General features: G+C 42.1%; 1 protein-coding gene across 4 annotated transcripts in view; it reads left to right on the forward strand.

Moving 5' to 3' along the window:
- Nucleotides 1-15122, forward strand: part of TAOK3 (TAO kinase 3) — a 591636-nt gene that overhangs the window by 417312 nt on the left and 159202 nt on the right. For all 4 annotated transcript variants that reach the window (XM_082255475.1, XM_082255477.1, XM_082255478.1 and 1 more), the window contains exon 15: nt 3996-4232. In XM_082255475.1, the coding sequence (XP_082111601.1) occupies nt 3996-4232 (237 nt within the window). The remainder of the gene's footprint in view (nt 1-3995; nt 4233-15122) is intronic.

Genomic DNA, 15122 nt, shown 5'->3' on the forward strand with positions numbered 1-15122 from the left:
AGACACAAGTCCATCCGGTTCAACCAAAAAAAAAAACAGTATTGAAAACCCAACCATACAATCCCATATGCACAATCCTATACCCGCTGTTGATCCAGAGGAAGGCAAAAATAAACCACAGCAAAGCATGATCCAATTTGCTACAGCAGGGGAAAAAAAAATTCCTTCCTGATCCTCCGAGAGGCAATCAGATATTCCCTGGATCAACTTTACCTAAAAAAAAAAAAAATTTTAGTACCCATTTATGTTATGTACACATAAGAAAGAATCCAGGCCTTTTTTTAAGGCAATCTAGTGAGCTAGGCAGAACCACCTCTGGAGGGAGTCTATTCCACATTTTCACAGATCTTACGGTGAAGAAACCTTTCCATATTTGGAGATGAAATCTGTTTTCCTCTAGACGTAAAGAGTGCCCCCTTGTCCTCTGTGTTGACCTTAAAGTGAACAACTCAACACCAAGTTCACTATATGGACCTCTTATGTATTTATACATGTTGATCATATCCCCCTTAATCTCCTCTTCTCAAGAGAGAATGAATTAAGTTTGTCTAATCTTTTCTCATAGCTGAGGTCCTCCGTGCCTCTTATCAGTTTGGTTGCCCTTCTCTGCACTTTCTCCAGTTCCCCCAATATCCTTTTTAAGAACTGGTGCCCAAAACTGAACTGCATATTCCAGATGAGGTCTTACTAATGATCTGTACAGGGGCAAAATGATATCTCTCTCTCTGGAGTCCATGCCTCTGTTAATACAAGAAAGGACTTTGCTTGCTTTGGAAACAGCAGCTTGGCATTGCATGCTATTATTAAGCTTATGATCTACCAGAACACCCAGATCCTTCTCCACTATGGATTCCCCCAGTTCTACTCCACCTAGTATGTATGATGCATGCATATTCTTAGCCCCCAAGTGCATAACTTTACATTTATCAACATTAAAACTCATTTGCCACATAGTTGCCCAATAAAAGTGCATTGAGGTCAGCTTGTAAGTTTAAGACATCCTGTAAAGAAGTTATTCCACTGCAAAGCTTGGTGTCATCTGCAAAGACTGGAATGCTACTTTTAATCCCAGACCCTATATCATTTATAAAGATAATAAAATGTAAGAGTCCCAACACTGAACCTTGGGGTACACCACTGATAACTTTAGACCATTCTGAGTAAGAATCATTAACCACTACTCTCTGAATTCTACCTTTTAGCCAATTTTCTATCCAATTACAAACCAATCTTTCCAAGCTGACTTTACCTTACATATTAGCCGTGTGTGGGGAACTGTGTCAAACGCTTTTGCAAAATCCAAGTATACTACGTCCTCAGCCACCCCTCTGTCCAAGGTTTTACTTGCCTCCTCATAAAAAGAAATCAGGTTTGTTTGACAACTTCTGTCTTTCATAAATCCATGCTGTCTGTTGCTTAAAATATTTTTTCCAGCAAGAACTCATCTATGCGGTCTTTTATTAAACTCTCCAATATCTTCCCGACTATAGAAGTTAAACTAATAGGTCTATAGTTACTTGGCAAAGACTTTGATCCCTTTTTAAATATAGGCACCACATTGGCCCTACGCCAATCCAGTGGTACTATTTCTTAAAGCGGAGTTCCACCCTCGTTATACATTTTTTTATAAAAATACCCCCGGGACAGTCAGGGCTAGCACATTCCACAATGGCTAGCCTCTGATCTGTCCCGGGTTGCACTTACCTTTCAGGAGAAATACTTACCTTGAAATTGTCTTGTCCAGCGCTGCCATCTCAGGTGTGGGCAGCTTGAAGCCAGCGCGATCCTCTTCCGCGTCCTCTTCGGTCCTCTTCCTTCTTCTTTGGTCCCACGATGCACTGCACCGGCCCCGACGTCACTTCCGGGTCTCGCGCGTCATCCCTCCACAGCTTCTGGGCATGCCCAGAAGCTGTTTAGAAGGGAATGACGCGCGCGCCCTGGAACTGACGTCGGGGCCGGTGCAGGCGCAATGATTCCTGGGAGCGATGACGTTCAGCTCCCAGGAATCATTGCAAAAGCCAGGAAGTGACGAATCGCCGTGGCCGCCGAGGGGAGGAAGAAGGAAGTAAGGTAAGTATATTTTCTCTAAAAGGTAAGTGAAAAAAAAAAAAATTGCGATTATCCATTTGTTTTTCAGGTGACCGGGAGCGAGAAGATGGAGGTAAGTATAAATTTCGGGTGGAACTCCGCTTTAACGAGTCCCTATAAATTAGAAACAAAGGCCTAAAATTACAGCGCTCAATTCTTTTACGATGCGTGGGTGGATGCCATCTGGTCCAGGTGCTTTATCCAACCATATTCTGTCAAAATATTTCTGGACCATATCACTTTTGAGCCATTGTGGATCATTGGGGGCTCTGTCTATTCCGTCCTCATTATGGTCATGAGCTCCCCCATGCTTCTTTGTATATACAGAGCTGAAGAAAGTATTTAATACATCTACCTTCTTTGTCCCCAGTCACCCACTCCTGATTATTTTGTAAAGGGCCTACATTCTCAGACCTAACCTTTTTACTGTTAATATATTTGAAGAATTTTTTGAGGTTTGGCCTACTATCTTTTGCAATCTGTCGTTCATTTTGAATTTTTGCATCCCTGATTTCCTTTTTAAATATTCTGTTATATTCTTTGTAACAATTAACAATGATAGTGTTCCCTCATTTTTATATTTTTTAAAAGCTCTTTTCTTATCTATAGCTTTTTTACCTTTTGCCGTGAGCCACATAGGTTTTATTTTTAGCCTTTTAAACTTATTACCCATAGGAATATACTTTGCAGTGAGTTTGCATAAAGTCTTTTTGAAAAATTCCTATTTCTGTTCTGTGCTAATCAATGCCAATATTCCCTCCCAGTCTAAATCCTGGAGAGCAGCCCTCATCCTTGGAAAATTTGCTCTCTTAAAGTTAAGTGTTTTGTATTTCCTGTATGCTTTTTTGCCTACAGCGAACATTAAATGAGATCATGTTATGGTCACTGCTACCCAGATGTTCTTTTATATGAACATTGTTAATAAGCTCTGTATGGTTTGAGATTACCAGGTCCAACAGAGCATAATTTCTAGTGGGGGCCTCAATAAACTGCACCATAAAATTGTCTTGTAATAGGTTTATACATTTTTGCCCTTTAACTGTTCCAGCAGTGCTATTACTCCAGTCAATGTCTGGGTAGTTAACATCCCCCATTATTAACACTGTCCCAGCCCTTGCAGCCCTTTCTATCTGTGCCAGGAGCTGAGTCTCCACCTCCTCATTAATACTGGGAGGTCTATAACAAACTCCAATGATAATCTTTGTTTTACGCACACCCATGTACATTTCAAACCATACTGCTTCAGATTCAGCACACTCTCCATCAACTAGGTCATCGTTCATACTCACTTTGAGATCACTTCTCACATAGAGACAAACACCACCACCCCTCCGTTTTACCCTGTCTTTCCGAAAGAGAGCATAGCCAGGAATATTAATAGACCAGTCATGTCAAGAATGAAGCCAAGATTCAGCAATACTAATTAAGTCATAGTTCTCGTGCACCAGAGCTTCCAACTCACCTATTTTGCTTGGCAGACTTCTGGCATTGGTGAACAAACACTTTAAATCATTGTCCCATTTTGCATGTTTTTAATTTTGGTACAAATGGTACCATTTCCAATGGTTGTTTGTAACATGGGAACCTTCTTATCCTCTGCCATAACTCTCCCCCCCCATCTTTCCCCATTCCACATACACATACAAATTGTGCCTATCATTTCTATTTTGAACTGGATGGGTTGTTTTACAAGGTAAGGGTTCTCATATACTTTAAATAAATTACCTGCATATATTTAAGGTTCTGAGGCAGAAATGGTTTTCCATAGCCACCAGGTAAACCCTCTTTCTTGCATAGGACATTAAAGGTAAAATGTGGTTTGCACTTCTTGATTTGCCTACTTTGTAAAGTGAGTGTTAATGTTTTGGTTTGCTGTAGTCTAATGTAAAACTTGGCTGTGTTCATAGGTTACAAGGCAGATCCATGAGCATGAGCAGGAGAACGAGTTGCGGGAACAGATGTCAGGATATAAGCGGATGCGGCGCCAGCACCAGAAGCAGCTGATCGCCCTGGAGAATAAGCTGAAGGCTGAGATGGACGAGCACCGCCTTAAGCTGCAGAAGGAGGTGGAGACTCATGCCAACAACGCGTCCATCGAGCTGGAAAAGCTTTCCAAGAGGCAAATCGTAGGCATGGATAAAGAGGTAAAGATAGTACCATTCTGGGAACTTAATTGTGCAGAAGTCTGTTATTAAACATCTTGATTACAGTAAAACTCAGCATCTACAGGAAAGGCAAATACACATGGGTTTTTGAGATGTTAAAAAAATTGCAGTTCCTATAATAGTCAACCAGAATTAATCTTATACTTCTCTGAATTTAGTTAAGTGAATTAAGATTGTCTGCGAGTTTCTGCAATTTACATATAGTGCTTTGCACTTTACTCTCCTTGTGTTACACATGTAGACAAATGTGCCCAATTTCAATTTATATTGAAGATCTACTTGAAGTTGAATAGCCAGATGTTGCTTTAAGTGTGGTGGTGGGTGTCACATAATGATTATTACATTACCCTGGTTTTAAGACTCTAAGAAAAGAATTGTCTATGGCATTCTGTGTAACTTGTTTCATATGTCCATCCTGCAGTAAGGGAGTGGTTGGCTACCAGGGGTAAACCTAGATTTAGAAAATGTGCCCTTAAAGTGGTTATAAACCCTTACATATACCAAGTGAAGTGACTAGCATCAGATGATAAACAGAGATGAAACCAATCCTCCTTCATATTTATTCTGCTTAACTGCATCACTCTTTCCCAAGTCTTTAAAAACACCCATGTTACACAGCATCTGTCAGCTCTGCAAAGCATGGGGTGGGGATCTGAAGTCTCACACTGCAGAGCTCAGTGGGGAGAACTCTGAGTCCTGATTGGAGGGAAGTGACAAACACCCCTCCTCACAGTACACAGAACCGTGCACAGCTGTGGCTGTCAATCACAGGCTCTGTTTGTTAGCTCTCTGTCGCATTACCAGTTATTTCTTGGAGGTGGGAAGAGCTGTCAGAAGTAGCTAATGCAGATAACAGAGTATGGAGGTAGCAGAAAGAAATGTTACTGCTTTGGATGGACAGAAGTACATTGTATAGAAGGATGTGCTTTCTTCATATGTCGCCATAGGATTGCATGCACTTTAAGAAACATTTAAAAGTCATCAATACCAAAAGGTTTATTCTCCATAAAGGGTTTTCTAATTTACTTGTAGATCTATTCTGTTCCCCCTTTAACCTCTTGCTAAAGGTTCTGCACATTGCATCTTATTTTGTATACAGTATCTCACAAAAGTGAGTACACCCCTCACATTTTTGTAAATATTTTACTATATCTTTTCATGTGACAACACTGAAGAAATTAGACTTTGCTACAATGTAAAATATAGATTGTACAGCTTGTATAACAGTGTAAAGTTGCTGTTCCCTCAAAACAACTCAATACACATCCATTAATGTCTAAACCGCTGGCAACAAAAGTGAGTACACCCCTAAGTGAAGGTGTCCAAATTGGGCCCAATTAGCTATTTTCCCTCCCCGATGTCATGTGACTCGTTAGTGTTACAAGGTCTCAGGTGTGAATGGGGAGCAGGTGTGTTAAATTTGGTGTTATCTCTCTCACTTTCTCATACTGGTCACTGGAAGTTCAACATGGCACTTCACGGCAAAGAACTCTCTGAGGATCTAAAAAAAAAGAATTGTTGCTCTACATAAAGATGGCCTAGGCTATAAGAAAATTGCCAAGACCCTGAAACTGAGCTGCAGCACAGTGGCCAAGACCATACAGCGGTTTAACAGGACATGTTCCACTCAGAACAGACCTCGCCATGGTCGACCAAAAAAGTTGAGTGCACATGCTCAGCGTCATATCCAGAGGTTGTCTTTGGGAAATAGACGTATGAGTGCTGCCAGCATTGCTGCAGAGGTTGAAGCGGTGAGGGTCAGCCTGTCACTGCTCAGACCATACGCCGCACACTATATCAAATTTGTCTGCATGGCTGTCTTCCCAGAAGGAAGCCTCTTGTCAACCTGTACTGTGACATACTGAAGCAGAGCATGATCCCCCTCCCTTTGGAGACTGGGCCGCAGGGCAGTATTCCAACATAACGACCCCAAACACACCTCCAAGATGACCACTGCCTTGCTAAAGAAGCTGAGGGTTAAAGGTGATGGACTGGCCAAGCATGTCTCCAGACCTAAACCCTATTGAGCATCTATGGGGCATCCTCAAACGGAAGGCGGAGGAGTGCAAGGTCTCTAACATCCACCAGCTCTGTGATGTCGTCATGGTGTAGTGGAAGAGGAGTCCAGTGGCAATGCTGGAAAAAATGGTGGGCACTCAAAATATTGACATTTTGGACCCAATTTGGACAATTTAACTTAGGGGTGTACTCACTTTTGTTGCCAGTAGTTTAGACATTAATGGCTGTGTGTTGTTATTTTGAGGGGACGGCAAATTTACACTGTTATACAAGCTGTACACTCACTACTTTACATTGTAGCAAAGTGTAATTTCTTCAGTGTTGTCACATGAAAAGAAATAAAAAAAAATATTTACAAAAATGTGGGGGTTGTATTCACTTTTGTGAGATACTGTATATGTTGAGCCCCACTTTAGGGTTTTTACTCTTTCTACAGTACATGTGGTTAGATGGGCAGCTCAGGCAAATTGTTTCTTCTTCCTCTGTTCAAACTGTTTAAAACTTTTGTTTGTTTTACATCTGCATGATATAAGCTGGGATTTTTGTATTTTTTATCAAGGATGATCCTTGACCTTTGGAATTCATAGTATTTAGGACATATTTGTAAAGTTGTCTTGCAAGTTAAGCCGAACATAGAATGATTGGAATTCATCTGGTTCAGCATCTCTGGGCAAACTGGTTGTACTGAAGTCAATCTAGCGATCGACTTGAGTACAACCAGCCTGTCTGGGTTTTTTGTACAATTATTGTTGGCGGCTATAGCCACCAAAAGCGATCATTGTATTCTGATGGTGGGAAACCTCCTGCTGTCAGAAAACAATAGTGCAGCGGGAGAGATTCCCCCATCAACACAGTTCTTTGGTTGAAGGGAAAGAAAATTAAATTGCATAACCATAAGGTCAGCCTTAAGGGCCATACACACTATACAATTGTCTTTAGATTTTTTCCTTTAGATTTACCAAAACCATATAATATGAGATCAAATCTAAACCCTTTCAATTTGTATGTAATCAGGCAGGCCCCTGCATTATCTAATCTAACAACAAAAGTTGTATAGTGTGTATCCAGCTTTACTCTGTTTGTAATTTTGGAGTACTGTATTCCTAAAAAATGTTCTTTACTCAATTATGGCTCTCTCAAAGATTTGTCAGTAGCATTGAACATTTTGTGTATTAAGATAGCTGCGAGTTTATTTAAAAGCACAGTGCGGTAATTTTTAGAAACCAATTAAAATTTCACTCTGAGCTGTTATTTGTGCTGTGATTGGTTTACATTGAACTGCTTTACAGTGTTGCTGATATAACTGTATTATATCATAAAAAAAATCAACATTTTTTTACTTGCAAAATGTGACTAGTGCTGCATTAAGTTCAGAAATTGTACACAAATGTTTGGCTGACAGACATGTAAGGGTGTAGATAGCAATGTGGTTTACTGATATATCATGCTTACTGTCTATGATCACCATCCAAGGTTTAATTTTGTTACAGTCAAATGTGTTTTTATGCAAAGTGCTTTGTGCTGATTATGCAATTTACTATGTCCTTAAAGCGGCTCCTCAGTCATTTTTTCATTTTTCCATCTATTAAACCTTCTGCCCTTGTTGTTTTAACTTTGGATAGTAAAACATTTTTTTTCTGCCAGTAAATACCTAATACAGCTCACTTCCTCTTTCTTGTCTGGTCATAGTAGAGTCATAGAAAAGCCAAGGGGAGCTGGAGGGGGCAGGATGAGGGCGGAAATAGCAGGAGACTGCAGAGATTTAGAAGTATTCAGAGGAGAAAATGTGCAAGCAAGCAGTGCTGTGAGTGTGTCTGTCTGTATATGTGTGTAGTACTATATATGTGTGTAGTAGTGTGTCTGTGTGCCTCTGTGCTCTGTGCGTCTGTGTAAATCCAGGAAGTGAACAGTCAGCAGCTTCAGCTGCCCACAGTTAAAATGGCTGCAGCCCGACTTAGTGAAGGGAGATTTCTTGTTGGCACATACAGAATCACAGTATATATAAAATAATTTGGTTGGAGGAAAGTTTCAGAATGGCAAAGATGTTTTATTACAAATTAAGTGAGCAGACTGCAGTTCCTCTATAATAACATTTTGGTACCACCACAGAACATTGTCTGACCATGCTGTGCACATATCCCATCTGAACAACAAACTCAAAAGCATTCCTAATAAAGCATAAATATTAATGCCCTGTATGAATCCTTATAGGTAAAGCATTCTAGATCACCTTCCTCAAGTCGTGCCACTTTCACATTTTAGTTTTTACAAGAGGGGATTCAGCTAATGTGACCAGACAAGCACAGCATGCCTGCATATGTCACTCCTGCTCTTATGATGTTACATTATAATTCAGTAGAAGTGCTTTTCAGTGATAAGTAGTCGGGAAGACTGGTCCATCTCTCACTAACCGTGCACTTCAAAGCTGATATTATGTAAAATACAGTGCCTTGAAAAAGTATCCTTACCCCTTGAAATTTTCCACATTTTGTCATGTTACAACTGCTGATGTTTGAGGAGGACTTAGATTTTGTAGGGATAACAGAGTCTTGGTTCGACAGCTCTCATGATTGGATGGCGACCATTCAGGGGTATTCCCTTTATCGCAGGGATAGAGAAGGTAAAAAAGGGGGAGGGGTATGTCTGTATATTAAGAACAGTGTACAGGTAAATATGAGTGATGATATTAATAATGGAGCTACGGACGAGGCAGAATCCCTATAGGTAGGACTTAAAAGGGAAGGCACTATAGGGAAGGTAATAATGGGTGTATGCTATAGGCCCCCCAACCAGAGGGAGGAGGGGGAGGCAGATCTCCTTTTACAGATAGGATTGGCAGCAAGGATGGTAAATGTCATTATAATGGGGGACTTTAATTATCCAGATATAGACTGGGCAGAAGGAACCGCGTATTAAGCGAAGGCTCGGCAGTTCCTAAATGTTTTGCAGGACAATTTCATGAGTCAGATGGTGAACGCACCGACAAACAATGCGGTACTTGACCTACTGATTACCAACAATACAGATCTGCTCACGGATATAGAGATACGGGGCAACTTGGGAAACAGTGACCATAGGTCAATTCGTTTCAGTATTAATCATAGTAATAGGAAACACAAGGGTAATATAAGGACACTGAATTTCAATAGAGCCAATTTCCCAAAACTGCCCTCTCTGCTAGAAAATATCAAATGGGATAGAACCGAGGGAACAAAGAACACGGAGGAAAAATGGGAGTGCTTTAAGAGCATACTAAACAAAGGGATTGGCTAGTGCATTCCAAATGGAAATCAATGTAAAAGAGCAAAACTAAACCCTGGGTGGCTAAACTCCACCATAAAAATGCGTATTGAAACTAAAGAAAAGGCCTTCAAAAAATACAAGACTGAGGGGTCATTAGCAGCATTCAAGCATTACAAAGAGTGTAATAAGGAATGTAAAGACGAAATCAAGGCGGCTAAAATAGAACACGAGAGACATATAGCGGAAGAGAGTAAAAAGAACCCCAAGAAATTCCTTAAGTATATAAACAGTAAGAAAGTGAGGCCAGAACACATTGGCCCCATTAGTACGACAAAGGAAATATGGCCACAGAGGACAGAGAAAATGTGGAAGTGTTAAATAATTTCTTCTCTTCAGTCTTCACAAAAGAATCTGGGGGCTACACTAACCCAGCTTGTAAGGCTAAACTAAATAATACACCTCAGGAAGTACCACCATGGCTAACAGAAGATAGACTTAGAACTAAACTAGAGAAACGTAACATAAATAAATCACCGGGACCGGATGGCTTGCACCCGACGGTTCTTAAAGAGCTCAGTCAGGTGATTGCCAGACCATTATTCTAGATCTTTAAGGATAGTCTACAGACAGGGATGGTGCTAGCTGATTGGAAAAAAGCCAACGTGGTACCAATATTTAAAAATGGGCTGAGATATATCCCGGGTAACTATAGGCCGGTCAGCCTAACATCAGTAGTCTGCAAGAATTTGGAGGGGATGTTAAGGTTCCACATACAAGACTTTAGTAATGAAAATGGTATTATTAGTAGTAATCCGCATGGATTCGTGAAAAATCGTTCTTGCCAAACCAATCTATTAACCTTCTACGATGAAGTGAGCTGCCACCTAGATAAAGGTAAGCCTGTGGATGGGGTGTATCTGGACTTGGCAAAGGCCTTTGACACCGTTCCCCACAAACGCTTACTGTATAAACTAAGGAAGGTTGGTATGGACCATAGGGTGAGTACCTGGATAGAGAACTGGCTCCAGGGGAGAGTCCAGAGGGTGGGGATTAATGGGGAGTACTCGGATTGGGCGGGTGTGGAAAGTGGGGTCCCCCAAGGTTCTGTCCTGGGGCCAATCCTGTTTAATATATTCATAAATGATCTAGAGGAGGGGATATCGAGTACAATCTCAGTATTTGCGGATGATACTAAACTAAGCATGCCAATATCTTCTATGCAGGATGTGGAAACCTTACAAGCGGATCTGAACAAAATAATAGGGTGGGCAACTACATGGCAGATGAGGTTTAATGTTGAAAAATGTAAAGTAATGCACTTGGGCATCAGAAACACGAAAGCAAGCTACTCACTGGGGGGGGGGGGGGGGGGGAGGGACCTCTGGGTGAGTCTATGATGGAAAAGGACCTGGGGATACTGGTAGACAACAGGCTTGGCAGTGGCATGCAATGCCAAGTCGCTGCAAGCAAAGCCAACAGAATACTAGCATGTATAAAAAAGGGGATTAACTCCAGAAATAAAGAGATTATTCTCCCACTCTACAAGACTCTGGTCCGGCCACATCTGGAATATGCTGTCCAGTTCTGGGCACCGGTCCTCAGGAAAGATGTGCTGGAACTGGAAAGAGTCCACATAACGGCAACAAAAAGAATTAGGGGAATGGAGGGCATCGGCTATGAGGAAAGACTACAAGCACTGAACTTATTCTCTCTGGAGAAGAGACGATTGAGGGGGGATATGATATCAATGTACAAATACTGTACTGGCGACCCTAGCATAAGGAACAAACTTTTCAGAGAAAGGGAATACAATAAGACACGTGGCCACTCACTAAAACTAGAGGAAAAACGGTTTAACCTTTAAAATACATAAGGGGTTCTTCACTGTCAGAGCAGTAAGGATGTGGAATTCTCTTCCACAAGCAGTCGTATCAGCAGGGAGCATTGATAGTTTCAAATAATTATTAGATGGGCACCTTAAAGACCACAACATACAGGGTATACAATGTACGGTTAACAACAAACACATCATAGGTTGAACTGGATGGACTGATGTCTTTTTTCAACCTAACAAACTATGTAACTATGTAACCAAAAACTTAAATATATTTTATTGGGATTTTATGTGATAGACAAAAGTAAAGTGGCACATAATTGTGAAGGGGAAGGAAAATGATAAATGTTTTTCAAACTGTTTTACAAATATCCGAAAAGTGTGGCTTCTTTGCAAAATGGCTCAAGCTCTGTCAGATTGGATGGAGAGCGTCTCTGAACAGCAATTTTCAAGTCTTGCCACAGATTCTCAGTTGAAGTTAGGTCTGGACTTTAACTGGGCCATTCTAACACATGAATATGCTTTGATCTAAACCATTCCATTGTAGCTCTGGCTGTATGTTTAGGGTCATTGTCCTGCTGCAATGTGAACCTCTGCCTCAGTCTCAAGTCTTTTGCAGACTAACAGGTTTTCTTCCAAGATTGCCCTGTATTTGGCACCATCCATATTCCCATCAACTCTGACCAGCTTCCCTGTCCCTGCTGAAGAAAAGCATCCCCACAACATGATGCTGCCACGACCATGTTTCACAGTGGGGATGGTGTGTTTAGAGTAATGGGCAGCGTTAGTTTTCCGCCACAAATATCGTTTTGCTTTTAGGCCAAAAAGTTCAATTATGGTCTCATCTGACCAGAGCACCTTTTTCCACATGTTTGCTGTGTCCCCCACATGGCCTCTTGCAAACCGCAAACTGACTTCTTATGGCTTTCTTTCAACAATAGCTTTCTTCTTGCCACTCTTCCATAAAGGCCAGATTTGTGGAGTGCAAGACTAATAGTTAAAATAAATGACAAATCGGAGATATATATATATATACACTATCTCACAAAACTGAATACACCCCCTACATTTTTTGTGACAACACTAAAGAGATGACACTTTGCTACAATGTAAAGTAGTGAGTGTACAGCTTGTATAACAGTGTAAATTTGCAGTCCCCTCAAAATACCTCAACACACAACCATTATTGGCTAAACCGCTGGCAACAAAAGTGAGTACACCCCTAAGTGAAAATGTCCAAATTGGGCCCAACTAGCCATTTTCTCTCCCCAGTGTCGTGTGACTTGTTAATGTTACAAGGTCTCAGATGTGAATGGGGAGCAGGTGTGTTAAATTTGGTGTTATCGCTCTTAATCTCTTAGAACTCTGTGAGGATCTAAAAAAAAGAATTGTTGCTCTACATAAAGATGGCCTAGGCTATAAGATTGCCAAGACTCTGAAACTGAGCTGCAGCACAGTGGCCAAGACCATACAGCAGTTTAACGGGACAGGTTGCGGTATGAGTGCTGCCAGCATTGTTGCAGAGGCTGAAGGGGAGGGGGGGTTCAGTCTTTCAGTGCTCAGACCATACACCGCACACTGCATCAAATTGGTCTGTCATCCCAGAAGGAAGCCTCTTCTAAAGATAATGCACAAGAAAGCCCGCAAATAGTTTGCTGAAGACAAGTAGACTAGGGACATGGATTACTGGAACCATGTCCTGTGGTCTGATGAGACCAAGATAAACTTATTTGGTTCAGATGGTGTCAAGTGTGTGTGGCGGCAACCAGGTGAGGAGTACAAGGACAAGTGTGTCTTGCCTATAGTCAAGCATGGTGGCAGAAAGAGGCCAAGCAAGTTATAAGAACTTCTAAAGCGCAGGCAGAAGAAAAACTAGCTCAGTCTATGAAAAAGGGGGATAAGACATTCTTCAGATATATAAATGAAAAAAGGAAATCAAAACAAGGAATAACTAAATTAAAAACAAAGGACGGAAGGTATGTAGAAGAGACTAAAGGGCTAGCCGACTGCCTTAATGAATACTTCTGTTCAGTTTTTACAGAAGAAAAAGGAGAAGGACCTCCACTTGAAAGGATGACTAATGAATCGTTTGATGCATGTGTCTTTACAGAGGAAGACATTCTAAGATTGCTGTCTAAAGTGAAGACAAATAAGTCACAGGGTCCTGATAAGCTACACCCAAAATTATTAAAAGAGCTTAGTGGTGAGCTGGCAAAACCATTAACAGATTTATTTAACCAATCATTAGTAACAGGAGTCGTCCCGGAAGATTTGAAATTGGCAAATGTCGTGCCCATTCACAAGAAAGGTAGTAGGGAGGAATCGAGCAACTATAGACCAGTGAGTCTGACATCAATAGTAAGCAAATTAATGGAAACCCTATTAAAGGATAGGATTGTGGAACATCTTAAATCCCATGGATTGCAAGATGAAAAACATGGATTTACTTCAGGGAGATCATGTCAAACAAATCTTATAGATTTTTTTGACTGGGTGACTAAAATAATAGACGGTGGAGGTGCAGTAGACATTGCATATCTAGATTTTAGTAAGGCTTTTGACACTGTCCCACATAGAAGACTTATCAAACTGCAGTCATTGAGCATGGACTCCCATATTGTTGAGTGGATTAGGCAGTGGCTGAGTGACAGACAACAGAGGGTTGTAGTCAATGGAGAATATTCAGAACAAGGTCATGTTACCAGTGGGGTACCTCAGGGATCTGTACTGGGACCAATTTTGTTTAATATCTTCATAAGTGATATTGCAAAAGGCCTCGATGGTAAGGTTTGTCTTTTTGCTGATGACACAAAGATATGTAACAGGGTTGATGTTCCTGGAGGAAAATGTTGGTTTTATTTTCCTCACTCACTATCGCTAGTTAGTCAGGGGGATCCTAATGGAGGACTACAAGGGACAGCCGGGCTGGGCATCGCACTGGATAATCTAGATCAGTGGTTCTTAACCTGGGTTCGATCGAACCCCAGGGGTTCGGTGGGTCAGTCTCGAGGGTTCGGCACACCCTCCACTAGTACCACTTCGCTGTCAGGGACTATTTCTCCAGTTTCGGGCATGTCCTTCCGCTCACACTCGCAGCTCTCTCTGCCCCTGGCTCACTCTCACTGCTGGCTGTGCAGCTCGGCTCCCGGCCGAATCCGATCCAGCCGGAGCCGGCGTCGCCCACTGTGGAGTGGTGGGGGGGGGGAGAGACAGGCCAGGTGTGCGGTGCGGAGATGGACTTCTGGGGGAGGGACTAACCCGTGCAGCGGCCGCCTAGCGCAGCGCGGGAGAGAACCACCAGGCCAGGCAGCCGCAGCAGCAGAAGAAGCCGGCAGGTGAGAGGCCAGAGAGTAGTACTGGCTGTACTAGTCTATTGACTGACTGTCTGACTGACTGTGTGAGACCACTGAGAAGACTATGTAAAGGGGATCTATTTTATGGGGAACCTGGCCTGCTGTAAGCGGGGAGATCTAAATGGGGGACGGGACCTCACCTCACCTCACCCTGGCCTGCTGTAAGGGGGGATCTTTATGGGGGACATGATCCCCCCATATAGATCCCCCCTTACAGTAGGCCAGGGTGAGGTCCCCCATATAGATCCCCCCCTACAGCAGGCCAGGGTGAGGTTAGGTCACTCTGGGGTCCCCCATATAGATCCCCCCTTACAGCAGGCCAGGGTGAGGTTAGGTCACTCTGGGGTCCCCCATATAGATCCCCCCCTACAGCAGGCCAGGGTCCGGACCTCACTTCACCCTATCCTGCTGTAAGGGGGA

The sequence above is a fragment of the Pelophylax lessonae genome (genome assembly GCF_965119305.1).
Source record: "Pelophylax lessonae genome assembly, chromosome: 1".
Classification (NCBI taxonomy): Eukaryota; Metazoa; Chordata; class Amphibia; order Anura; family Ranidae; genus Pelophylax; species Pelophylax lessonae.